Below are 27,348 nucleotides of genomic sequence, written 5' to 3'. Positions count from 1 at the left end.
TGGTCCTTAGCTAGAACACACAATCAGAAAACGCCAGGCTCACAGACCTTGCTAAAGTGTGGTCTATGAACCAGCAGCAGCAGCAGCACCAGCAGCAGCAGCAGCAGTGTCCCCTGGTTATGAAACCAGCCCCCATAGCTGCTTCAAGATCCCTAGGGAATGCTCAGGACAGGAAAGGAGGAAGCTGAAGCTTTGTTATCTGAACTGGGAGCAGCAGAGGCTCTCGCTGCAGCTCAGTGGGAAGAAGCTGGACTCAGAGACACAGGGAAGCTGAGGACAAAGTAATGAATACTATGAGATGTATCCTCCATGATCAGGCCATGGGTGGCATGTTCCACACAGAGAGTTCAGGAAGCAGGTATATCCTGGACTCTTGGACCTATCCCAGGTATCTTCGTAGCTGACCCTAAGTGGCTGTGATGGCTGTGATGGCTGTGTTCCTAACGGCTGGTGAACAGCACTGTTAACGACCCACTCCCTGGTGGTCCGGGTCTCAGCCAGCTTCAACCAACCCAGTCTGCCACAGTGTGGATGTGAGTGAAGATTTTCAGTGATTCTCAACCTTCCCAATACTGCGACCCTTTAATACAGTTCCTCACGTTGTGGCTACCCCACCCAACCATAAAACTGTTTTCATCCCTACTTCCTACTATCAAGAATCGTAATGTTAATATCTGACATGCGACCCCTGTAAAGGGGCCGAGTGAGGGGTCGAGGCCCACAGGTTGAGGACCACGATGCTAGGCAACCACAAACCAATGGAGCCCCAGCCCCCAGAAATTTTGAAGGCCTTTTTGAAGACATGGTCTATAGTGTAAAACTGACAGAATTTATAGTCAAGGTCTTTGAGTCAGTTGGCACAGGGACATCCTTTACATACTGAGAGCTGTCTGTGACCTTAGCTGAAGTCACCATATCTAGGTCATCAGGGACATCTCTGCCTATTCCCATCCTTCCCTTGACTAACACCAGAGAAGGTGATTTGTGGACTGGCCCCATGCACGGTGAGTCCCGCACTGTACGAACAAGGGTCCAGGGCCAGAATAAGAAGAAACTGAGATCAGGGTGTGATGGCGTATGTGTTTAATCATTGCACTCTGGAAGGCAGAGGCTCAGATCTCTGAGTTCATGGTCAGCCTGGTCTACATGTGATCAAGGCTATATTGTAAGGCCCTGTCAGACCAAAAACTAAAAAGGTTCAATCCCTCTCCCCCAGACTAGGAGAGGATTTCACAGTGGGTACAGGGACCAAAATGACCCGGGCTCTTCTTTTCCTTGGACATAGAAACTGCTTTCCCAAACAGACGGCCGCCCAAGTGACCCTCAAGGCCATCTCGGCCCACTTCGACGACTCGAGCTCATCCTCGCTGAAGAATGTGTACTTCCTGCTCTTCGACAGCGAGAGCATTGGCATCTACGTGCAGGAGATGGCCAAACTGGACACCAAGTAGCTCCCCAGCGGGGAAGGAGGAGGGTCAGTGTGATGTCACAAGAGCGGGGGTTTTATTTTTTAAAAGGATTGCAGAAGGCTGACAGGGCATGGGAGCAGAGGGTGGCTGAGAGGGTGAGCGGAGGCAGCAGGAGCAGGTCCTGCCTGCCTGGGGAAGGGGCCCGGTGCATTTTATACTCTTTACAAAGGGCCTCTTCCACAATTAACCAGGTCTCCACCAGAGGTTTCTTTCCATGTGTTTTTTCTTCCTGTTGTTTTAGAACTTTTTTTAAAACAAACATAAAAATAGACTTCGTTTAGATTTATAGCATTGACTTTTACAATCTCTCTCTCTCTCTCTCTCTTACACACACACACACACACACACACACACACACACACACACACACACAGAATCTGTTCAAATTTCCTATGTCTTTGGTTCCTCCTTTTTTCCAAGGGAAGAGGGCGTGACTGTCAAACCTAGGTATACTGGCTGTCTCCCTCAGTGGAGAGAAGATGAGAAAAACATCTCGGGGTGCTTTTCTGTTATAGGGTCCCCCCCTGACGCCTAAAATATTTGTAACTACACCCAAAAGGGTTTTGCTTCGGGATTTTTGTTTGTTTGTTTTTGTTTTTTTAAAGAAAAAGAAAAAATGAGAAGAAAAAAAATAAAAGATCCAGTGTCTTTCTTATAACATAGCCCTTTATTGTGATATTCCCCTCCTCTTGGAAACCTGCGTTCCCTGCAGATAGATTCATCCAGAGTATTGTAAAGAAATCACACAAAGCCTGTCACTGGAGAGTCCTGCCACGCTCTGTGAAGCTCTGACATGGCCAGCTTCCTGCAGACAGTTGATCCTGCCCCAACAAAGGGTGAGCTTGCTGGGTGGCACCCACGACAGCAGAGCCAGGGGCAGAGCTGCCGGTGAGTGGTCAGTCTCTGGGAGAGAGAGTCAAGTCTCAACTCCAGTGTGGAACAGACCTTGGTCACAGTCCAAATGGGGATGGACTGGAAATCCCACGGAGGCTGCTATCTCAAGGACTCTTGCCACCCATAACCAGAGGCCAAGGCCAAAAGCAAGCAGAAAGAAGCAGGGTGGGGAGAGTCATGTCTGAAGCTACTGGAGTGGACTTTCAGTCTCTTCTGCTAAGACATTCAACTTAGGCCATGCACAAGTGGCTATTCCCTACTTGGATAGGGAAGTCCTTCATATAATTCATACACCTTAGCAATCTATAGCACACATGGTGACCAATGAGGACCCAAGTGACAGGAGCTGGCCGAAAATGAGCAGCATAGCTCCCCACCCCCCACAGAAGCCTGCTGGTAACCTGGAAATCACTCGAGGACTCAGTTGCCCCTCTGGTCTCTGGAGATCAAGCAGCCAATGCTCTCCCCCAGCCACAGGTCTCTATCCTGGGATTCCTAAAGCCAACCAGGGTTCAGCCTTAGCCTCTCCAGACTTATAAACCTCACCCTGTTAGGATGCTGTTTGCATGACTGTCCTCGGAGCCAAGCGACCACCATCCTGGGGAGTTCAGCCGCTCTCCCCTTTAAGAGGATTGTCCCAGCTGGCCTTGTTGACTATTTGTATCTGATGATGGTGTCGTGGGGAGGGTCAGGAGACCTTCATCTGTGTATCTAGCAGGCCCCTACCACTTACACACAAGTCCACTTTAATGGCACTGCATCTGGCCTCAAGGCTTGGGCATATAGGCTGGGAAAGGCTAGGGAGAGAGGTGCTCTCTGTACTGCCTCGGATCTGTGAGGCTCTCATCCCTGCTGCTTAAAGCTTCCCAGCTTGGCCTGTCATGGGAGAAGCCAACAATATGTAAGGAAGCCCAATACACTCACTGGTTCCCTGGAGTAAAGTCTGACAGAACCCTGCCTCAGTTTGTCATTGGGACCTTAGGAGAAGGGACAGATGTGGCTTATATCTCCCTCACTTCCCAAAGAGATTTCAGCAACAGATGGGTGAGCTAGAGAGGGATTTTGTCTGACTCTTCATGAATGTACCTGTGACACACAGTCAAGCCGAACATGGACACAAAGACTCACAAAGGTTAAAGAGGGTCCCAAGGCACCAGGAAAGACTGAGGCAGGAGCATGACGAGCTCAGGAGTTTGAGGGAAACTGAATAATATAGGTAGACACTGTGGGGGTGGAGAGAGATGTTGCACTCGCGCGCTGTGTGAGTGTTGTTCAGAGGGAAGGAAAGAAGACGGAGGGAGAGCAAAGTGCAGGTACTAACCATAGAGAGGAAGATAAAAACGGGGCCCCAGTTAATCCCTGCATACTGTGAGATATACAAGCTCCCCACCCCAGCACCCTTGGTCTCATGCTATGGGCTCTCTTGACTATACTACAGATGAGGTCCGTGCTAGAATTGCCCAGCCCTGTCCAACAAGAGCTCTCAACAGTACTCCCAAAGCCCAATGCTTTCATGTGCACACACAGATTCATGTGCACACAGACTCATGTGCACACACAGACTCATGTGTACACACACAGATTCATGTGCACACAGACTCGTGTACACAGACTCATGTGCACACACAGACTCATGTGCACACACAGACTCATGTGCACACAGACTCGTGCACACACAGACTCATGTGCACACACAGACTCATGTGCATCCTTAGATGGAAGCCTATGATATGGGAGGCTCCCTCAGCCTCCCTCTGCCTCCCCGAGACCCGTTAGCTAGCACAGCTGCAGGCAGACCTTCCAAACCTGGAAGGAATCTTCTAGGTTAGTTTTTCTTTTTTTAATGCCTCCCCCCTTTACTCTCTGTCTCTCATTTCCGGTTTTACCCAAATTGTATTTCCAGCCAGCACATGGCTGACACCATGATCCAGACAAAGAGCTCTGCCATTGGCACCTGTCAGAAGGGTGTCCTTTGTCAAGCAGTCTGTCACCCCTCCGAGTGGTACCTCGACTCCCATGCAGCCTCCCTGTCATGGTGGAGATTGCCGCATGGTTTTCCAGCTTGTGGAGATGAGAAGGTCCCTGCTCTTGGCCAGCCGCACCATGAGGCGGCCTACATAGAAGCCACTGATCTGGCCCACGCCATCGTTTCTGCCCATGGACAGGAGGAATGTCAGCGCACCTGAGAGGCAAACACACAAAGCAAGATGATGCTTGAGGGATGCAGCCATGACGCTTGAGAGTCCATCAAGCAGCATGCATACCCTTTAGGAAAGCAAGTCGTATGTGTGTGTGTGTGTGTGTGTGTGTGTGTGTGTGTGTGTGTGTGTGTATACAGCAGCCATACATACCCTTTAAGAAAGCAAGTCAGGGGGCTGGAGAGATGGCTCAGTGGTTAAGAGCACTGACTGCTCTTCCAAAGGTCCTGAGTTCAGTTCCCAGCAACCACATCGTGGCTCACAACCATCTGTAATTAATGGGATCTGATGCCTCTTCTGGTGTGTCTGAAGATAGCTACAGTGTATATAGCTAAATCTTTAAAAAAAAAAAAAAAAAAAAGGAAAGAAAGCAAGTCAGGTATGTGTGTGCGTGTGTGTGTGTGCATGTGTGTGTGTGTAACCAGGGGACAACCTGGACTGTCATTGTTCAGGTGACATTCACATATTTTTTTCCAATATGTAAGTGTTTTATTGTCCCCAAAGAGCCCAAATTGTAGTGATCAGAATCTTATTTCTGGAGCTAGGAAATTTTTTTTTAACTAGATTTATTTTTTTTACTGACCACAAAGCGCAAGTTTGTTTTCTCTCTCTCTCTCTCTCTCTCTCTCTCTCTCTCTCTCTCTCTCTCTCTCTCTCTCTCTCTCTTTCTTTCTTAAAGATCAATGTATTTATATGAGTACACTGTAGCTGTCCTCAGACACACCAGAAGAGGACATCAGATCCCATTACAGATGGTTGTGAGCCACCATGTGGTCGCTGGGAATTGAACTCAGGACCTCTGGAAGAGCAGTGAGTGCTCTTAACCTCTGAGCCCCTTAATCTCTCCAACCCCCTTTTGTCTTTTTCTTAACACGTGTTCTAGGCATCAAACTAGGGCCCTCCTTCTAAGTACTTCACCGACTGAGCCATCTCCCCAGCCTCGTTTGTTAGCAGTGTTGCTGGTGAAACCCAGGGCTTCAGTGTGCCAGGCAAGAATTCTACCATGGAGCTACAGCCACAGGCATGTTTGGGTTTAAAGAGACTTTGTACCTGCAATCTTGTGGTCATTCACCTTACAGCCCCCAAAGCCTTCCGTGAGTCTAATCCCAAACTTCAACAACCATAAAGTACCCAATCTTTCCTTACCTGGCTTGTAGGCTTTGAGGGGCCTCTGCTTCATGGAGTTGACAATGTTGGCCACAGCAATGTTGGCATGCAGGCCAGCGTGATAGGCCATCTTGGGCTCCTTGATGTCAGCACAGTCGCCAATGGCGTAAATGTTGCTGTAACCTTCCACCTGGAGGAACTCGTTCACTTTCAGAGCCCCGTTGCTGGCCAGCCTACTCTCTGCTAGGCAAGAGATGTCATGTTAAGTTGCCTCCAGAATAGAAGGGTGAGTGTAGGATGTGTCAATTCGGAGGTATGTACTACAAAGTGACACCCCCACCTGCTGTCATCCATCCTGAAGTCCCCACCCAAGATCTCTCCTGCCAAAGCAAGCCCAGCCCACAGGAACAGAGCCGGAGCACTGGAAAGGCCTCTCATACAAAACACAGAGAGCTCTCTGCAAGTCCCCTGGCTTTGGAATGTACATCAGAATTTCAAAACACACACAGACCGTTCCTACACGACAAACAGCTTCCCTTAAAGGGACTGAAAAGAACTTCTCTTTGGAAATACATTAGAATGATGAGATTTTAAACTCTGGGTTTTATGCCTACTACTCCTGTGGACTGGCTTCCTTTGGACTGAAAACTAACTTCCTGTTGGATCTGGCAGAGCTGGTCAGGGAAGGCTGCTCAGCAGTGAATGGCAGATACCTGGAGGTGCTGGTACCATGGAGCTGGGTCCCTGAGTCTTACTCTCCTATGCCGATGCTTAAACATGCTTTAGTCCACTGTCTGATTACTGAACTTTAAGGTCCCGACTCCCCCAGACGGAGGTTTGGAATGAAGTGGGGCCCAATGCTTGGATCTGGATTTGGAGAGAGCAGGGTACCTGTGGGTGGAGAAAAGCCTGACCTAGGACTTCCTGGGCTTCCTCAGTGAAAGCAACAGGAAAAGAGAAGCCATTCTAACCTCTCTGAAGCCTGTTCCCATCTCTCCCTACTAGGGGGAAGCACTCACCTTGGGGGGTTCTAGCCTCCAAGCAGGGGTTAGGTGGGGAGCTGGGCTTGGCTCATCTGAATTTAAAGTTCAAGGTCTAATAAACTCATGGGACAAATGGAGGAGACACAGGGTGCTGGTTCAGGTGGCAAGGGCTATGGAGTGTCTCCAAATAACAGAGCAGCTTAGAGAGCGACCACTCACCAAACGCACTGCGGTAGGCAGAGCTGTTAATCTTGATCCCATTGCACACAATCACCATGTTGGTGGCCACCTCTGTGCCCTTGTCCGTTTCCACCTTGATGTACTCCCGATACTCATTGCGAGGCAGTTCCTCCAGGTTGCTCACCCGCTCACCTGTGGAGGGGTCCATGACAGGAAGCTGGCAGAAGCCAACACACACCATGGTAGAGCAAGGGAAAAGCAAATACTCCCTCATGACTCTCCCTCCGTCCACTCTCCCAAGCAGCAGGATCTGAACATCCATGCCCAACAGATCCATCTGGGGGCAAGTTCCCAGAGCTGCTATTGGGAAGCCATGCCAAGCTTCTCACATTCTAGGAAAGACTACTCTTGCCCATCCTAAGCAGAAAGCCTCTCAGTACAATGAACACCAGAAAGCAGAGAAAGGACTCAGTTGGTAGGGTGCTTGTGGAACATGCCGAAGCCCAGCACCACATAAACTAAGCACGGTGTTTGCCCGTACTCCGGAAATGGCAAAAGATCAGATGCTCAAAGCTCTCCTTGGTTTCAGAGTTTAAGGCCTTAAGGCCAGCCTGGTCTACATGATATACTCTTTCTCAAAATTAAATATACCTATATATGGAGGGGCTGGAGAGAGGGCTCAGTGGCTAAGAACTCTGGCACTCTTCTAGGGGATCCAGATTTGATTCGCAGCATCCAAGCAGAAGCTAAAAACCATCTGTAATTACAGTTCAAGGGCATTTGACTCCTTCCTCTGCCTTCCATAGGCACTGGGCACACTCATGGGACACAGAGCTCATCCATACACATAAAGAAATTTTTTGAAAGAACAGAAAGATGGATGGGTGGGTGGATGGATGGATGGATGGATGGATGGATGGATGGGTGTGTGGGTGGATGGATGGGTGGGTGGGTGGGTGGATGGATGGATGGATGGATGGATGGATGGATGGGTGGGTGGATGGGTGGGTGGGTGGATGGGTGGGTGGGTGGATGGGTGGGTGGATGGATGGATGGATGGATGGATGGGTGGGTGGATGGATGGATGGGTGGATGGATGGATGGGTGGATGAGTGGATGGATGGGTGGATGGATGGATGGATGGATAGGTAGGTAGGTGGATGGATGGATGAGTGGATGGATGGATGGATGGATGGATGGATGGATGGATGGATGGGTGGGTGGGTGGATGGGTGGGTGGGTGGATGGGTGGATGGATGAGTGGATGGGTGGGTGGGTAGGTGGATGGATGGATGGATGGATTGATGGATCGCAAATGTCAGAGGAAGTGAGGAAACTTGTCTGGAAGTAAAGTGCTTCCAGTCCTCCACGACCAGTTACCAAGGGAGGCTGTGATAGCTGAGAGGGGTTTTTGCAGCAACCGCCTCACAGCCTTCTGAGAGAACATGAAGGTGACACTCAGGTGCCATCCCTCTCCAAATGCTGGGAAGTTCTGTCCCTTCCTGCTCTGGGCAAAAAGCCACACTCAAGCAGGGTGGTGGTGGCCCACTCACTTAATCCCAGCCCTCCGGAGGACAGAGGCAGGCGGATCTCTGAGTTCAAGGCCAGCCTGATGTACAGACTTGAGTTCCAGGACAGCCAGGGCTACACAGAGAGAGTCTGTCTTAAAAAGCAAGAGAGAGAGAGAGAGAGAGACTCAATGCCTCAGATTACAAGTCTGCTCCCTCTTCCACAGAGACATCAAAAATGAATGAAAAGATGGGCCAATCCTTTAGAAGAACTTAACTCGTTCAGTAAATAGCACTCATCTATTCTTGTCCTAAGTTACAGCACAGAACTGCTGCACCCCGTGACTCCAGTTGGACACAACTTAAGCAGGCTCTGATGCGTGAGCCATCCTGCTGCTCTCCAGATACAGTGGGGAAGAGGGAGCCTGCGTGGATGCACTGCCCCTTCCGGCGGCCATGGCTGGGACTCTGGGCAAGGGAGTGGGGCTGAGCAGGGCTGGGCAGAAGGGGTGAAATCTCACATACTCAGCAGCAGCTGCACACCCTTTCGGAGGAGGATCTCCTTCACTTCCTGTCGCACACAAGGCAGGAGCTCCTTGTCCGCCAGGGGTACTCTGGAGTGGATAAGAGTGACCTGGGACAAAACGAACAAACAAACAAACAAACAACCACAGGGCTTCAGAGGGAAGCCTCTGAGTCTCGTCTCCTATTTCCCAGGTAATACTGAAGAAACTGAGCATCAGAGATGAACTCTGCAGGATTCAGGGCCCCAGCCCACCTCAGCACCCATTACCCAGTGCCTCTAAACCAGAGGACCACCGGTGTCCCTGTACAAACTCACGCCTCACCTAAGGCAAAGCGACCACTCCTTCAGGATATACAGTATTATCACTACAGAAGCTGCTGGCACTCCAATGTGACTAGCAGGCTGGTAGCAACACTAACCAAGTTCTATTTACTTGTTTGCTTATCTATCTATCTATCTATCTATCTATCTATCTATCTATCTATCTATCTATCTAATCTACCTATCCATCTATTTATGTTTTTCTTTTTTTTTTTTCCCCCCGGAGCTGGGGACCAAACCCAGGGCCTTGTGCTTGCTAGGCAAGCGCTCTACCACTGAGCTAAATCCCCAACCCCTATTTATGTTTTTCAAGACAGAGTTTCTCTGTGAAGCCCTGGCTGTCTTAGAACTCGCTCTGTAGACCAAGCTGGCCTCAAACTCAGAGATCTGCCTGCCTCTGCCTCCTGAGTGCTGGGATTAAAAGCATGTGCCACCACCACCCAGCTAAGTAAAACTTTTAAATGATTTTATTTTGTTTTTGGAGACAGGATCTCTCTGTGTTAGTGGTACTCAACCTGTGGGTCACAACCCTTAGGAGTCACCTAAGACCACCAGAAATATCAGATACTTGACGATTCCCAACAACAGCAAAATTACAGTTAGGAAGTAGCAATGAAAATAAATTTATGGTGGGGTGGGAGGTCACCACATGAGGAACTGGATTAAAGGGTCGCAGCAGTAGGAAGGTTGAGAACCACTGCACTATGTAGCCCTGGTTGTCCAGGAACCAGCTAGGTAGACCAGACTGGCCTCAAACTCCCAGAGATCCTCCTGCCTGTGCCTCCCGAGTGCTGGAATTAAAGGTTTCTACCACTACACTTGGCTCTTAATAGAAACATAACAAAGGAAGTGGCTCCTTGTGCGCCAATCCCCCTATAATGGGCGGCTTCTCTAGGCTCTTTCCACCGAGTCAGCTGATATGTGCTACTTCAGTCTTTACCCCAAGGCATGACAAGAATAACCCAGTCTGTCCCTGGTTGCTGCCTCAGAGCTCTCAAGCCCTTCTCATGCCATGCGTTTTGATATCTGACTCCAACTCCCAACCCAGAGCTTCTGAGATCTTTGTGATTCTCTGAATAAAACGGGTGAATGCCTTGGAATTTCCTGAGGGACAGGCTCATCCTTTATTCTGAAGAGACAAGAGCAGCAGACTCAAGCCATGATGGGAGCTTCCAGTCCCTGCCCCAATCCCCCAGAAGGCAGAGGGCAGCTAGAGTTGGGAGTTCCACGGTCCATCATGGCTCACCAATGAAGCCTTAAAAAATTCCCTGAAGGGCTTGGAGAGCATGGCCAGGTGGCCCACCCTAACCCCAGGGAGAAAGAAGCCCCTGTGCCTGGGACCTCTTTATCTGGCTGTTCATTTATGTCCTTTAAAGGCTTACTGTATTAATTTTTAGTTACATGTTTAGGTGTCTGGTTGTAGCTATGTGCACCTGAGTGCAGTGCCTGTTGAGTCCAGAAGAGGGCATCAGATGCCCTGGAGCTGGAATTACTGGCTGTGTGAGCCTCAGATGTGGGTGCTGAGAACCAAACCTGGGTCCTCTGCAAGAGCAGTGTGAGCTCTTAATCACTGAGTCATCTCTCCAGCCCCATCTGTGTCCTTTCAAACATCCTTTGTGGTAGGTAAATCAGCAATGGTAAGTGTGATAGTTTGAATGAAAATGGCCCCATAGACTCATAGGGACTAGAACTATTAGGAGGCGTGGCATTGTTGGAGGAAGTGCATCACTGGGGGTGGGTCTTGAAGTTTCTGAAGCACAGGGCAGACCAGGTGTGTCTCACTGTCTCGTCCTGCAGATCCAAAATGTAGAACTCTCAGCTCCTCCAGCACCATGCCTGCTTCCTGCCATGATGATAATGATAAACTTCTGGACTGTAAGCCAGCCTCAGTTAAATGTTTTCCTTTATAAGAGTGGTCGTGGTCATGTCTGGAGAGGCTCACAGCGTGGCTCGGTAGTTAAGAGCATTTGCTGTTCTTTTTTTTTTTTTTTTTTTTTTTTTGGTTCTTTTTTTCGGAGCTGGGGACCGAACCTAGAGCCTTGCGCTTCCTAGGCAAGCGCTCTACCACTGAGCTAAATCCCCAACCCCGCATTTGCTGTTCTTATACAGGACCTGGTTCCATTCTCTGCACAGCAACCCACAAGGCAGCTCACAGCTGTCAGTGATTCCAGTTCTAGGGGATCCTAGGCCTCTTCTGGCATCCAAGGCACTGCATTCACAAGGTTCAAAGACGTACATGTAGGCAAAACACCCACACACATAAAAATAAATTAATAAATAAATCTCTTAAAACAAAAGCTGTTACGGTCATAGTGTCTCTTCACAGCAATGACACCCTAAGACGGTAAGCACGCTGTGTCTCTGGGATCTATAAGTCGCTCTGGCCTCTACTAAGCCTGCTAGGAGGAACATTCCGTTTCTGGCTGGGTCACACAGCCGTGCTGGTCAGCCTAGGACCTACTACTCCACTGTCATCTGAGGTGAGAGCAGCCTTGTGGAGCTTGATCTATGGTATGCACCAATTCCAGGCCGCTGGAATTGAACCGCATCCTGGGAAACCCCACTGGTGTTGGTAAGACCAGTCACCACTGACCCGCTCTTCTCATCACAGAAGCGCTGAGAACAAGCAGCAGGCAGCGGGTTTCCCTCTACACGAGGCTCATGAGTCAAAATGAAGACTTTAACTACATTCATCAGTCACCATAATTTCCAACCATTTGTCAGAGAGTAAGTATATAATTAAATTACCCAGGATTGATTTTCCTTTTCGAAGACAACCTTCTCTCCTGAGGGAGGACAGCGCTGCTCATGGGATCTGTGTGGCTTGAAGAGGCTGACCCACATGAACTAAGGCTGACCCACATGAGCCAAGGCTGACCCATATGAGTTACCAGGAGGCCCTGACCTGCAGAACCCATCACAACTATCATTTAACCCTTTTACCACTCAAGAAGCTTAGACCCTTCTCTCTCTGAGGTGCCAGCTTGGATCCCATCTCTCCAGCATTAAGAGTCAGGGAAAACTGTTGAACGCCACCCTTCTATGGGTAGAAGGAACTGAGAACCAGTCCTTCCCTGGTGAGGGCGGCTCTCCCAACGTCCTGAGCATAGACATCCACATGGCTGTCCAGGGCTAGGGCTGCCAATCAAACATACTAAGCCTCACAGCAAAACGAGGTTGTCCAAGAACATCCAGGCATCATCCTAAAGGAGACGTGGGAGGTTGGGTTCACGAGACCTCCCTGGCCCTCCTCTCCCCACATTCAGAGTTCTCCGCAGCCAAGAGTCTAAGTAGGAGGCTCTCCCTCACTGTGTGGGGAAATTGTTCATGGGATTACTTTTTCTACAAGATAGAAAACAAACTCTGCTTATGCAAACGTAACTCCAGTCTCCTAGAGCCTGAGCAAAGTCCTGGTGTTGCTGGGGTGGTGAGAGGGCTGGTCTGGTAAGGGTGCTTGCTCCCAAGCATGACTACATGAGTTCGAGCCCCAGGGTGCACAAGGTGGAAGGAGAAAACCAACTCCTACAGGTTATCCTCCAACTGCCACACTCCCACAATGGCACTTGCACATGTACACACACACACACACACACACACACACACACACAGAGAGAGAGAGAGAGAGAGAGAGAGAGAGAGAGAGAGAGCACTAAACAAACAAATGAACATAGGGGTTTTTATCCTGTTGAGAGTTTATAGCCAAGAGGTCTAGCCTCACCTCCTTCTCAGGGTACTCGGTTTTAATCTCTGCGGCCATCTCAACTCCTGCAGAGCCGCCTCCCACCACCACGATGAACTGCGAGCGCTGGATCTGCAGAAGAAGGGACCGTGAAACATACCCACATGTCTTCTTGACAAAGAAGGGCAGGACTCTGCCCATATGAGGGCTCCAGATGGGCCTCCTCCCCACCTCAAAGGATCACAGGAGAAACTGGACGGGTGGATCCACGTGCATTCTACCACACAAAGCAGGTGGGGTGAGAGACATGCCTATACAAAGAGGTGGCGGATGAGACAAGCCAGTGACATACCACCACAACACACACAGGAACTCTGGAAGAATCTCAATGTAGCAACTCCTGCTTCCTCCATGGATGTTTATTCACCATGGATGTTCTCCCACAGTCTCCCAACCCGAGCCCTGGCTGTGACCCATTGCACTCTGGCCTGCCCACCCTGTCTCACATGGGTCAGGATGACACACCTGCTTCACCATGTCCTCATAGGCCTGGATGGCTGCCTGTTGGCAGGACACCTCGTTAAATTTGCCAGGAAAGGGCCCAGTACTGCCTGTGGCCAGAATAAGATGTGAGAAGGGCAAGGCCTGGAGGGGATAAGAAAAAAGAAATATGAACATAGGCCAGAAAGGAGTGACTGGGCCTCTGCTCCACCTCAGGACACCAGCGGTGAAGCACTGCAGAGAAGAGGCTCTGAGTGGCCCCATTGGAGGACAAGAAAATACCATACTGATGGGGGTCGTGTGAGTACCAGGAGCTAAGAAACATCTAAGGAAACATGGGGTGGACAGCTAGCCAGCATGGGAATGCAGAGAGCCCCCTCTATAGTAGGGAGTCAGACAGAAAACTGCCTGGGGTGGGGCGGGGGAGGGGAGGGGACAGGGGAGGGAGGCCAATAAGCAGGACTCACACCTCCAGTTTGGAATCTTCTAGACTTTTTTTTTTTTTTTTTTTTTTGGTTCTTTTTTTCCGGAGCTGGGGACTGAACCCAGGGCCTTGTGCTTCCTAGGTAAGCGCTCTACCACTGAGCTAAATCCCCAGCCCTAGACTTTTTTTTAAAAGATTTATTTATTTGTTTTATGTATATGAGCACACTGTCACTGTCTTCAGACACACCAGAAGAGGGCATCAGATCCCATTACAGATGGTTGTGAGCCACCATGTGGTTACTGAGAACTGAAAACTGAACTCAGGATTTCTGAAGAGCAGTCAGTGCTCTTAACCACTGAGCCATCTCTCCAGCTCTGGACTTTTGTTTTTGAAACAGGATCTTGTGTAGCCCAGGCTATGTAGCTAAGGATGTGACCTAGACTGTCTAACCTCCTGTCTCCAGCTCCCATGACATCTAACATGGAATTACACGGCATGTACCATGCTCCATGCTGAGGACCAAACCCAGGACTTCAAGCACGCTAGTCAAGACCTCTGCCACTGGAGCCTCACTCCCAACTCCTCTCTTGGGTGTTTAGGACCTTCCCTCTATCATGCCAAAGTGGGGGACAATGGCACTCATGTAAAGGCTCAGGACAGTGCCTGCCATGTAGGAAAGACTCAGATAAGTCCAGCCGCCATCTTGTTCTGCCATGACCAACATGAAGAAGAATGTGCTTTCAAGCAACAAGCAGGGCTTGGAGTCCATGGATGGCTCCTCTTGGAGCCTGAGAGGACCCACTCCCACCAGAGCAACCCACACTCACCTCACCACCCTCTAGCAGCACCATCCGGTTCTTCAAGTCTATGCCAATCACTTTGCCCTGGCGGAAGTTGTCCTTGAAGGTCACCGAGTAAGAAATGAATGTCTTTTTGGCGAACCCTGGGAATGGACCCGGAAGATGTCACTGAGTAGAACAGGGCCGAAAGCTTTCCCCAGTCACAAGGATGCTCTTGGCCACAGCCAGGCCAGTGGGTATCCCCAGTGTCTGCTCTGTCGGGAAGTGGCCGTCTGGTCCTCAGAAGAACCTAAGCTCTTACTCTATGGAAGATGCTTAAGACCAGCAGCTTGAACTTCTCCGGAATGAACCCAATGCCTGGAGCAACTTGCCCTAATATAGAGAAAACAGCCCCAGCCCTGACATCATACCCCACAACAAACAAGACCATGCTGGCAAAGCAGCTACTCACCGCTCTCCACGGAGGCCCGGAGGGCTGCCACATTGTGGTGGAAGGAGTCCTTCATGTCCACCAGCATGAAGGGGACATTCAGAGCCTGCAGCTGACTGGCGGCCGCTATCCCTCCAAAGCCCCCGCCCACGATCACCACGTGCACAGCTCCTGTGTCCACCGAGACCTGGGAGCCCATCTTGAACTTGGCACTGCTGGGCTGGGAGAAGATTCTGCATCAGATTCAGGGGAACGGGAAGAAAGGCGTGTTCACGACAGGAGACAGGTGTCAGCAGGAGTTTCCTTCGATCACTGTCCACATTATTTGTTGAGACGGGGTCTCTCAGTTGAACTCAGAGCTAATCAATTTGGCGAGTCTAGCTAGGACAGGATCCCCTGTTCCTCTGCCCTTTTAGGGATGGAATTACAGAGGGCAGCCATGCTCACTTAGCAGTATTGAGGGCCAGGAATCCCAATTCAATTATCGCACTTTCGTGGCAATTGCTTTAACCACTGTGCTGTCTCACCAACCCCACGAAATTCACGAAATTCCAATTGCATGGACACTGAATTAAATTAAATTAAATTAAAATTGAATAAGAATAGGGAACAGCCTGTTCTCACCCCATCAAAAACACCCGCCCCCTTCTCTGGAGGCATCCGGCCCCTCCCTAGAGCCCACGGTCAAGACCTCCAAACTGTTCTTCAATTTGTCCTAAATGTACAGCATCAAAGATTTCCAAGGAGGAAGCAATGCATGGGGTCAGACAGACAGACAGGCTTGGCCCCTAGCCTTACAGATGCAAAGATCAGAGGGACAAGATGGCACAGCAAGTGTAAGACCAATGGCCTAAGTGTTCGATCCCCAGATCGCAGTGGCAGGAGAACACCGATTCCCAAGAGTTTTCCTCTAACAATGCGTGCCCCTCCCCAACAATATCATACACACACAATAGAAATTATTAAATAAATATTCTCTTAAAAAGCAGAGTTTAGAACATAAAAGGACCACATAGCAAAAGCCATGCAGGAAGTCGGGCAGGTAAGTGAATGAGAAATAGGAACCCTGCCTGTTGGGAACCACAGAAGTCAGATCTAACGGAAAATAAACCCTTTAACTTCCACACTACACACACTGGGAAGACATTGTGCTAGGAGCCTACATCGCCAGTGTGAGCCCCAGGCTAAAGGGAGCCACTAATGGCCTACGACAAGCATCTCCAAACATAGGATGTTAGTCACTATGGCTAACCATGTTCCTCAAAAAGCACACATTGGAAATATAATCTCCAATATGACAGTGTAGAGGTGGCCCTCGTGGGAGGTGTTTAGGTTATGAAAGTCCCACCTATGAATAGATTTTTGCTGACGATAAAAGGTGCTGGGGGAGGTTGGGGATTTAGCTCAGCAGTAGAGCGCTTGCCTAGGAAGCGCAAGGCCCTGGGTTCGGTCCCCAGCTCCGGAAAAAAAAAAAAAATTGGGGCTGGGGATTTAGCTCAGTGGTAGAGTGCTTACCTAGGAAGCGCAAGGCCCTAGGTTCGGTCCCCAGCTCCGAAAAAAAGAACCAAAAAAAAAAAAAAAAAAAAAAGGTGCTGGGGGGGGGCTGGAGAGATGGCTCAGAGGTTAAGAGCACTGTCTGCTCTTCCAGAGGTCATGAGTTCAATTCCCAGCAACCACATGGTGGCTCACAACCATCTGTAATGGGATCTGGTGCCCTCTTCTGGCCTGCACGTGTACATGCAGGTGGAGCACTGTATACATAATAAATAAATCTTTAAAAAAAAAAAAAAAAAAGGTGCTGAGCGGTCGGTGAGATGGCTTAGCTGGTAAAGGTGCCTGCCACCAAGCCTGCTAGCATGAGTTGAATCCCCAGCTCTCTCCCAGTGAAAATCAATATTTGAAAGTTGTTGGGGCTGGAGAGATGGCTTAGCAGTTAAGAGCGCTGACTGCTTTTCCTGAGGTCCTGAGTTCAATTCCCAGCAACCACATGGTGACTCACAACCATCTGTAATGGGATCCAATGCCCTCTTCTGGTGTGTCTGAAGACAGCAACAGTGTACTCATATACATAAATAATTCTTTAAAAAAAAAAAAAAGAGGCACTGGAGAGATGGCTGAGTGATTAAGAGCACCGACTGCTCTTCCAGAGGTCCTGAGTTCAATTCCCAGCAACCACATGGTGGCTTACAACCATCTGTAATGGGATCTGATACCCTCTTCTGGTGTGTCTGAAGAGAGCAACAGTGTACTCACATAAAAAATAAATCTTAAAAAAAAGAAAAAAATTTAAATAAGTAAAAAAAAGAGAGTTGTCCTCCACACGTGCAACCTAACAAGTGTGCATATGCATATGCATACACACATACACACACACACACACACACAAATAAAATAAAAATGTAATTTTAAAAATCAGGCCCCGAGGGGTTGGGGATTTAGCTCAGTGGTAGAGCGCTTGCCTAGGAAGCGCAAGGCCCTGGGTTCGGTCCCCAGCTCCAAAAAAAAGAACCAAAAAAAAAAAAAAAAAAAAAATCGGGCCCCGAGGCTTCGAGTTTGGGAACTTGTTCTTTTTTGCCTGCCCCACAGGAAGATGCAGCAGGAGGGCTCCTGGCAGAGGCCTTAGCTTTGGACTTCCCAGCCTTTAGAACCATGTGCGAGCCCGGTATGGTGATGCACACCTTTGATCCCAGCACCCAGGAGGCAGAGGTAAGTGTAGCTCTGTGAATTCAAGGACAGCCTGGCCTACATAGTGAGTTCCAGGACAGCCAGGACTGTTAAACAGAGAAACGCTATCTTGGAAAAAAGCAAAACAAAACAAAACAAAAATGGAACCATGAGCCCATTCTGCTCATTTTAAGTGAGCGGCATTTTGTAACAACGCCACAATGAGACTAAGATCGACTATAAGGTAGAGCAAAGGAGCCTGCAGTCAGGTAGGAACAACCACCCCCCTACACACACACACACACACACACACACACATCTAGAGGATATGATCCAAGACATTGAAGTGGGGGAGAAAGGCCTGCTGGGAAAAATCTCAATGACTATCTGAAGGGAGGAAGAATGGTTGGAAAAACACTAGCTATCAGGTAGATGGTGAATAGAGCGGAGAACAGGGCCCCATGGGAGGTTTTTGACGAGAAACAAGAGAGCCAGCATCTGAGGAGTGTGCCTACGGTGGGTGTGGCCCAAGCTTGAGGCTCACCCCTGGACTGAGGCAGGCTACCCGCTTCCAGCCAACTGAGTACAAACCTTAGTTGAACCCTTGGGTGCTAAAATTCCAAAGCCTTTGGCCCAGAGCCGGATGTTGAGGCATCTGAGGCAGAGGAAAGGGGCAGTCCAGGGCGCTAAACACAGAACTGCTGAGCCCACAGGGAAACGCAGGCTCAAGTTGCCTGGGCTTCCTCCCAGTAGCTGCATGGTGTTGTCAGGGCCACGTCAGTGTCCTGGAGTCTGTTCCTATGACGGACTGGGATTTGTCTCCAGCACATATACACCCAAGTGGCCTTGAGACAGCCTGAGGGCTTGCCAGTGTAGAAAGAGACACCCATCCATGTGAGGGCCACATCACTGCAGCTGAGGTCTAGACAGCAGGAAAACGGTTGTTGGGTGGTACTGTCTCGGACCAGAGGACATCAGACTTCTTCCAACCTGGGCCAAGTCACAGGAAGGGACTCTAGGGAGATACTATGGACAAAAATGCTACAGAGAGCAGTCAGAGAGGCCCAGTTATTCTGTGGGCTTCAGGGCAGGGCACTAATAATGCCATTTGGGGACATAAGAAATAAGGAACTTAAGCAGAGTGGTCCATGCCCACAATTGCCACACCTGGGAGATAGAAGCAGGGAGATCAGAAGTTTGAGGCCATCCTCAACTTCTGGGTTACATAAAGGTTTTTTAAAAATAATCCAGCACTTGAAAGGCAGAGAGGCAGGCAGACCTCCAAGTTGAAGACCAGCCTGGTTTACAGATCCAGCCAGGGGCTACACAGGGTCTCAACAAAAAACAAAAACCAAACCAACAAACCAGAAGACTTGGGAGGCAACTCAGTGGGCAAAGTGCCTGCTATGCTAGCATGATAACCTGAGTTCTAGCCACAGCACCTACATAAGGCAGGGGTTGTAGTGTGTACTTCGGGGGTAGGGGCTCCTGGAGCTCACTGGCTGGCCAGCCTAGTGGAATGGATGAGCCCCAGGTCCAAGTGAGACACCCTGTCTCAATCACATGTGGATACATACCTCCTAAGAAATCACACCCACAACCTCTGGCTTCCAAGTGCACGCACACACGCACACACGCACGCACGCACGCACCGCACACCCATGCGAACACACAAAAGAAAAGAAATGAATTCCTAGCTGAGCCTTGAAGGACAAGCTCAAGCCGCTGAACGGCTCTTTGAGGGAGTACGTCCCAGCCTATCTGGGACAGTCTCAGGAGGCACTGTGGCACAGCAGGGCCACCCACTGATTATCTACGTGGCTAGAGGGAACCCCACTCTTCTCTGAGCCCCGCTTTACTTTTTTTTATTATTAATTTATTTTATGTTATGTGTATGAGGGCTTGCCTGCATGTGTATCTGTGCACCACATCATGCTTGGTGCCTGGAAGGCAAGAAGGGGAGGTGGGGACCCGTGAACTGGAGTTATATAGATGGTTGTGAGCTGTGGGCTCCGGGAATGGAACCCAAGTTCAGCCAAGAGCAGCCAGTACTCTTAACCACTGAGCCGTCAATCCAGCTCCCTCAGTTTACCTGTTTTGATCAGAAGAACTAAGGGTCCAGTCAGCCTTGACACTCATGAGCTAGCCTCATGCACCCAGGATTGACTCTAAGATGTAGAAACCCCTTGGGATTGTTCCCACATCTTCCCACCATGCAGGATAGCCCCTGCTTAGAACTCTTCACACTGTTTACACTTGGTACCGGGGTGGGAGAGCTCTGCATCAGGGGTTTGAAGGGGACTTCCTACAGATTAGAAAACTGAGTCCCGGGGGTTGGGGATTTAGCTCAGTGGTAGAGCGCTTGCCTAGCAAGCGCAAGGCCCTGGGTTCGGTCCCCAACTCCGAAAAAAAGAAAAAAAAAAAAAGAAAAGAAAACTGAGTCCCGGGCTGGAGAGATGGCTCAGCGGTTAAGAGTACCCGACTGCGGAGTTGGGGATTTAGCTCAGTGGTAGAGCGCTTGCCTAGCAAGCGGAAGGCCCTGGGTTCGGTCCCCAGCTCCGAAAAAAAGAAAAAAAAAAAAAAAAAAAAAGCACCCAACTGCTCTTCCAGAGGTCATGAGTTCAATTCCCAGCAACTACATGGTGGCTCACAACCATCTGTAAAGAGATCCGATGCCCTCTTCTGGTGTGTCTGAAGACAGCTACAGTGTACTTATATATAATAAATAAATAAATCTTTTAAAAAAAAAAGAAAAAAAAGAAAACTGAGTCCCTGACAGGACTGAGACCAGGACAAATCCCCCCAGGAGGCAAATGCTCCTTCTCCTCCTCTAACTCCTCGGAGGGCTGCCCAGAGCTAACTCCAAGTATTCCGCAGGCTGAATTTGCCAACTGAAAAGAAGGCAGCGAATATTTGGGAGGACACGGGTACTCAGCCAGAGGCAGGAATGGACACCAGTGGGTTAGTGGCACCTAGAAACATGGAAGGTCATAGGGTAGATCTCAGTGGGGTATCTTCCACTTGCCTCCTTGTGTGTGGGCACAGTCCTGCCCTAGGCCAGCATTCAGCTGTAAGGTTAGAAGTGGGTAGGAGGACTTCAAGACTCACGTGGCAAAACTGTGGGTAGAGCAGGTGACAGGCCAGCACAGACATCACTAAGAGCCCATCATGCCAGATGGGTCAACAAACCTGCACTTGTGTCTCCTGAGAACTCCTTCTCTGGGAGGGGAGTATGCCAGTATCTACTGAGCTGGCCAAAGGAATTTTTTAAGCAACCTGCTCCTTCCTCAGCCTGTAGCTACTCCCCCAAAATGCAGCCCTTTGCTATGCTCACCTGAGCCAGCCCCGACTAAAGGCAAACTGCTGTTCTGAGGGCCTCAGAGCAAAATGCCAAGGAAAGGGAGGCTGTGCCACTCCCTGCTGCCCTCTCTCCTCCACTGACCTCTGCCACCCTCACTTTGGGGATAAAAGGCCAGCAACACTCCAGAACATTTCAGCTCCTTGCCCAACACTTGGACACACTAATTGTCCTTGGCTTTTCTCTGTCCATTCTTGGCTGTCCCTCTCCGGAACAGGGGTGGGGGTGGGGCGGGGCAGGCTCCTTTCTCTTTGCTGTGCCATGACCTACTTGGCCAGCTACCTAAAACCACAGTCTGGGGCCACAGAACTTCTACCTCCAGCTGCAGACCCCAACGCACACCTGGAACAAATGACTTGTGTGTTCTTACATGGCCGCCATGCCGGGCCAACTGCAAACATTGCAAAATTCCATTAACCCACAGAAACCGCCATGCGTGGGAGACGCCTAAAGAAACTCCAACAGTCATACAACCTATCCTCTGTGGCCTGGCTGTCCTGGAACTTGCTCTGTAGACCAGGCTGGCCTCAAACTCACAGGGATCTGCCTGCCTCTGGAGCACTGGGATTAAAGGCCTGTGCCACCGAGTCTGACTCTGACTTGTTTGTTTTTAAAGGGCGAATAACATTTTTGTAAGAAAGGCTTGTGCATGGAAAAGTCAGGCAACAGAATCATTGCCTATAGAGCTTCAAACCCCGTACAAGCAGTAAGACACAGCCCCTAGGTGCATGCGCGCGCACACGTGTGATGGCTGCAATGCTAGGTATTCCCTGTCTTTTCCCTGAGACTTAGCAATTCACAGGTGTGAGCCACTGAAGAATGCTCAACCTTTTTCAGAACTGGCCCATGATGCCATGAGTAGTGGGCTAAGAAGGACTTTCTATTTCCTTTCTTAGCTGCTTTCTCTTGTTTGGTTTGCTAAACAAGTACACGTTGTTTTTGCAAAAATAATTGAGCTTCAAAAGTGAGGTAGGCCCTCGGAGATGGCTCAGTTGGTAAAGTGTCTGCTATACGAGCGAGCGTGAGGATCTGAGTTCGTATCATCCCAAGAACCCACTTAAAAGCGCTGTAACTCCAGGACTGGGTAAGCAGGATAAGAAGAGCCCCAAAGGTGGTTGGTCAGCTAGACAAATGGATGAGATTCTGGATCCGAGAGACCCTGTCTCATTAAAGGGGGGGAATGTGGGGGCACAGGTCTTTAATCCTGCCAGTATTCTTAACTCTGGAGGCAGAGGTAGGCAGATCTCTGTGAGTTCAAGGCCAGCATGGTCTAAATAGAGAGTTCTAGACTAGCTAGGGCCACAAGGTGAGACCTTGTCTTAAAAAATAAAACAAAATAGGTAAGTATTTATCAAGGAAGGGTGCCCAATGTTAACTTTAGGCCTATGTACCAACACACACACACACACACACACACACACACACACACACACACACACACACACACACGTTGGACGAGTTGGACAGGGAAGCTACCAGGGATGGTTCATCATACCTGTGATCCCAGAATTTAGGAGACAGAGGCAGAAAGATCAAAGTTTAAGGCTAGCCTTCACTAAATCATGAAGTTCAGGAGTACGGAGTAAAACTCTACCTCAAAAAGGAAAATAGTGAGATAGATCTATTACAATGTGATTTCTTTTATTTCTTATGGGCATGGGTGTTTTGTCTGCATGTATGTCCGTGCAGCATGTACAAGCGGTGCCTGCAGTCCAGGTGCCCTGGAACTGGAGTTACAGGCAGTTGTGAGCTGCCATGTAGGCGCTGGGAATTGAACCAGGGTCCTCTGAAAGAACAGCCAGTGCTCTTAACCTCGAGGCGATCTTTCCAGCCCCCACAATTTCTTTAATCAAATATCATTCACCTATACAAGTTACCATTTTCAGTGTAAATCGGCAAGCGTCACTACACCTTCCAGATTGCACAACCACCGCAATTATCAATCCAGAAAACTATCAGGGTGTGATGAGACCGGCACGCAGGGGACACTGAGGTAGAAGGATAGCGAGTTCAAGGCCAGCCTGGAATGCGTGGAGACCCCGTCTTGCAGACATCCTTTGGTAACTACTCTTGTCCCTTGTTTCTACAGATTCTTGCCTACCCTACATGTTTTACGCGAGTGGAATTATCCAGCATCCAACCTCCCATGTCTGGTTCCTTTCCCTCACTTGTATGGTATGTAATGTTCCTTCTTCACATGGCTAAATAACACCATCATGTGACCAAACCAAATTCTTGGTGTTGCCCAACAACTTAGCTTTCCTTCACAGTTGTTGTGAACAGTGCCTCTGGGGATGGACCTCTGCGCACACGGTTTTATGTGGACATGCTTCCAAGTTTAGTCTAAGGCTACGGGTAGGGCTGTTGAGTCACGGGTGACCCTAGCTTTAACTCCCAGCGAGGAAGTACAGAGAACCTCAACTATAACTAGTGGGTTCAGAAATATTAGCTTAAAGCAGTCCTTCCTAGTGCTGTGACCCTTGAACACAGTCCTTCCTAGTGCTGTGACCCTTGAACACAGTCCTTCCTGGTGCGGTGACCCCCGACCATAACATTATTTTCATTGCTACTTCATAACTGTAATTTTGCTACCGTTATGAGTCAGAATGTCGATATGTGTTTTCCCATGGTCTCAGGTGACCCCTGTGAAAGCCTCATTCAGACCCCCCAAAGGAGTCGAGACACACAGGCTGAGAACCACTGGCCTAAAAGAACTTTTAAGTGCTTGATGAGTTTGTCAGTGGAATGTTTGCCTAGAATGCAAAAGGTCCTGGATTCCATTCCTAGTATTGGGTAAAACAGGTGTGGTTGATGCAGGCTTGTAATCCCAGCACTAAAGAAGTAGAGGCAGGAGAATCAGAAGTTCAAGGCCAGTCTTGGATCCAGAGTAAGTTTGAGGCTGCCAAGGGCTACACAAGGTCCCATCTCCCTGACCATCTCAGGCAAACAAACTAATTCCTAAGTAGTTTACCATTGTCCCATCTCCCAACACACACACACACACACACACACACACACACACACACACACACACACACACACCATGATTCACACTTGAACTTGCCTATCAACTGTTCTCTCTGCCAGACACGCACCCTGATCCCTGGGTAAAGAGACCTTTTCAGGAATCTACTGGAACACATTTCTGGCATAGCTATAAGAGGTCAAGCTTCAGGCTGGAGAGATGGTTCAGAGGTTAGGAGCACTGACTGCTCTTCCAAAGATCCTGAGTTCAATTCCCAATAACTACATGGCGACTCACAACCATCTGTAATGGGATTGGATGCCCTCTTCTGGTGTGTCTGAAGACAGCCACAGTGTACTCACATACATAAATAAATAAATCTTAAAAAAAAAAAAAAGAGGCCAAGCTTCAGACAACACACAACAGGAATCCTGTGCACTTAGGCCAAAGTGAGGCCACCCTACGGTCTACTCCACAAAAATCACAAATACACTAAACAGCCATTTGAGTCATCCTGGCTTCTCTAGAAGGAAGATTTCAACATTGACACACAGGGTAGTCATGTCTCCACAGTGGCCTAGAAGCAGAAGGGGCTCCTGAAGTGTGGCTCAATAGATTATGACCTCCGTCCCCGCTTCCACTGGGGAAGGGAGATGATGGCTTCCCTCTTTGGATACCAAGGACCAGGCTGAGAGTGGGCACTCTAGGGTCAGCTGCTGAGGGATGCACCCCTAAATGTACCCTCAAAAAACAGCCTGTGCTAAAGAGACTGGCTGAAAGAACAAAAAGAGAGAAAAGAAGTACTCATTTCAGGAGTGGGGATTTAGCTCAAGCGCAAGGCCCCAGGTTCGGTCCCCAGCTCCGAAAAAAAGAAAAAAGAAAAAAAAAAGTACTCACTTCGCCATCCACACTCCTGCACTCAAACCCTCCCTGAGTGACCTGCCCAACCCTGGCCGCTGCTGACCTGCGTCTCCCACAGACAAGCCCCACTGGTTATACAGTACTTGATAGGCCCAGCTCTGTCACTCATGGGCATAGAGTCCCGGGAAGAGGCTGACAGTGGCTAGGGTTCACTATCCTCCTAGTGAATAGGAGGTGACTTGGGTCAGTGCTGGCATGCAGTCCCTTGGGGAACTCCTCTAGGAGTGTGACTGAGCATTTGCAGTGTGTTGGCAGCAGACACAGGCTTATGTTAGGAGCTGATGAGTGGGGAGATCTGGAAGTTTCTCCCCAAACTATACCTGTCCTCCCTGGGTGCCTCAGCTCTTAAGACGGCTGTGCAGCCCCACACCCCCCTTAAATCACAGGGTCAAAGTGATCTCAGCCGGCTATGGAGATGTGCTGAGTGTGTGGTCTTGGAAAGAACAGGGGGTGGGGTGTGGGGAGAAGGGAGAGGGAAAGGGGGAGAGAGGGAGAAGGGAGAGAGAGGGAGGATTGGGAAGAAGGGGAGAGAAGAGGGGGGATTCAGTCATGGCTGGTCTTGCTTTGGCAGAACTCCTACTTCGCAGGGGGCGGGGTGAAGCAGGCCTCCATTGCAACCGAATCGATGAGCCCCGGGACAACCCTACTCACTTTCCCTGAGATCCCTAAGTGTCTCCCGCTGCGCTCAGACACCTCAGTCCTTCTGTCTGAGACCCTCCCAAGAACAAAGCCACGCCTGCCCGGCTGATCCTGTGCATCCTGCTGCCCCCAGGACCCCAAGTTTCCAGACAGACTTAGCGGTGATTTAAGCGCAGTGGATCCCGAGGAACCCGGTTCTCAGGGCCGATGTTAGGTATCCTAGGCAACGGCCCCCTCCTAATTCTGCGGCCCTTGTCGTGCCCCTACTGTCCCCCACGCCGCTCCCGGGAATAAGGGCCCCCAGCGACCTCACCTGTAGCGGTCCGCGCGTTTTCCGGGCACCGAGGCCCTAGGCCGGGGCGTGCCCATCACTGTCCCGGGCTCGCAGCCCCGCCCCGAGCTCCGCCCCGAGCTCCGCCCTGAACCCCGCCCCTTTCTCTGCCCTGGAACTGACCTTGACCGCCTACCAGCCGCTCCCTACTCGGACACGTCGTCGCAGGCTACCTAGTCTCTCAGCCTGCCAAGACCCTGCGCCCTAGTTATGCCTGTGTTTCTGAGAGACAACCTGTAGGTTCTCCCCTCCAGCCTCCCGCCCAACACACACACACACACTAGCTGTGTTGTCTGCCCTCCTGTGCATATGTGCTGAGCGCCTGCTCTGTGTGCCCAGTAGTCCTGGGTCTTGCACTGGGGCTTTAAAATGGAGAACAAAGCAGATTTATCTTTTGGTTATGTGATAGCCTGGGGAAAGAAGGGGTTAAATACAAAACTCAGGAGCTGTTTGCCTATCCTCAAAGCCCTGGACTTGTTACCCATGAAAGCAGAGGATAGCGGTACATGCCTGTAATCCTAGCATTTAGGAAATGAAGACAGGAGAATTAGAAATTCAAGGTCATCCTTTGCTACTGAGGCCACTTTGGGCTTTCTGAGATCCTGTCTAAAAATGAAGCTATCAAACCACCACTACTGACAGACTGTGGTGGTGCAGCCTTTAATCCTGCACTAGGGAGGCAGAAGCAGGAGGATCTCTGTTGAGTTGAAGGCCAGCCTGCTCTATAGAGCGAGTTCCAGGACATCCAGGGCTACACAGAGAAACCATGTCTCGAAAAACCTACAAAACAAAACAAAAAGCAAACAAATAAAAACAGCGCCACAAACATCTCCTGTCATTTACTGCGTAAGGAAGCTTAGTCCAAAAAAGGGTTCGGGCCTCTCTCCCAAACTGAAGTCAGCCCTGAGTAAAGGAGGGAAGTGCGCATGCGTGCAAAGTCACAGGAGGATGCCAGAGATACAAAAGCCAGAGCATTCTAAGCTACATAGGGGGAAAGATAGGCCATCTGCCTCAAAGCAGATACTGCCCCCTACCCTAGGAGCAGTAGGTAAGTGTCTGTGAGATCACTTACAAGCCTGAACAGGGGATACTAGCTCATGCTAGTACCCACAGCCACTGAGGAGACTGAGACAGGAGATCCACAAGTTCAAGGATACCCTGGGCTACCAAGTGAGACCCTGTCTCAACATATATAGACAGTAGATAGCACGTCTTTATTGGTTGGCTGTTTTTGTTTTGCTTTGAACACTTGTTTTTATGAGAATTTCAATGTGAATATTTACATCATTTTCATCCCTCCAGCTCCTCCCATGTCCATCCCCAACCCACTTCCTGTCTTGTTGCATACCCAGAAAGAGACAGAGCAGAACTTACTTGAAGGGCTCACTCTAACAGGCCTGGACATACAGACATGGTACCAGCAGCTTTGCCTTTCCCCTTCCCTCTC

The 27,348-nt window shown here is 49.7% G+C and overlaps 2 protein-coding genes and 1 long non-coding RNA gene across 26 annotated transcripts in view; 2 read left to right on the top strand and 1 right to left on the bottom strand.

The window, feature by feature from the left end:
• Macroh2a2 (macroH2A.2 histone) overlaps positions 1–2,106 on the top strand; it is a 49,681-nt gene extending 47,575 nt beyond the window's left edge. The window contains exon 9 of the mRNA NM_001135807.1: positions 1,286–2,106. Within this exon, the coding sequence (NP_001129279.1) occupies positions 1,286–1,451 (166 nt within the window). The 3' untranslated portion in view covers positions 1,452–2,106. The remainder of the gene's footprint in view (positions 1–1,285) is intronic.
• On the bottom strand, positions 1,482–27,348 carry Aifm2 (AIF family member 2, ferroptosis suppressor). 24 transcript variants are annotated; one of them, XR_015644861.1, is made up of 10 exons: positions 25,884–25,943; positions 15,045–15,256; positions 14,621–14,736; positions 13,391–13,510; positions 12,905–12,997; positions 8,865–8,973; positions 6,871–7,023; positions 5,708–5,911; positions 4,318–4,545; positions 1,482–1,712 (listed from the first exon to the last, which is right to left on the bottom strand). XR_015644861.1 is itself a non-coding variant. In XM_087597796.1 (10 exons), exons 2-9 carry the CDS (start codon positions 15,220–15,222, stop codon positions 4,394–4,396), a joined length of 1,122 nt encoding a protein of 373 aa, XP_087453922.1. In that variant the 5' UTR covers positions 15,223–15,243; positions 27,276–27,348; the 3' UTR covers positions 1,482–1,712; positions 4,370–4,393. The 24 variants fall into 24 exon arrangements, 16 of the variants coding, with proteins under 16 accessions (XP_087453922.1, XP_087453911.1, XP_087453912.1 ...); XR_015644862.1 differs by having other exon boundaries at positions 5,708–5,908; XR_015644865.1 differs by having other exon boundaries at positions 15,045–15,243.
• On the top strand, positions 13,571–23,277 carry LOC147998634 (uncharacterized). Its single transcript, XR_015645846.1, has 3 exons — positions 13,571–13,666; positions 17,610–17,729; positions 23,135–23,277. It is a non-coding gene; the product is annotated as an uncharacterized LOC147998634 (long non-coding RNA).

This window comes from Rattus norvegicus, chromosome 20 (genome assembly GCF_021556685.1).
Source record: "Rattus norvegicus strain SHRSP/BbbUtx chromosome 20, alternate assembly SHRSP_T2T, whole genome shotgun sequence".
Lineage (NCBI taxonomy): Eukaryota > Metazoa > Chordata > Mammalia > Rodentia > Muridae > Rattus > Rattus norvegicus.
This window is presented reverse-complemented; position numbering and strand designations above follow the sequence as displayed.

Bases quoted from the DNA above. Each gene is read 5' to 3' on its own strand.
- Aifm2 (XM_087597785.1), bottom strand. From the start codon at position 25,939: ATGGGCACGCCCCGGCCTAGGGCCTCGGTGCCCGGAAAACGCGCGGAC. The intron at 14,737-15,044 runs GTGAGTAGCTGC...GTCCATTCCCAG, and splicing joins CCGGGCCTCCGTGGAGAGCG to GGTTCGCCAAAAAGACATTC. The intron at 12,998-13,390 runs GTGTGTCATCCT...CTTCTTCTGCAG, and splicing joins ATGAGGACATGGTGAAGCAG to ATCCAGCGCTCGCAGTTCAT.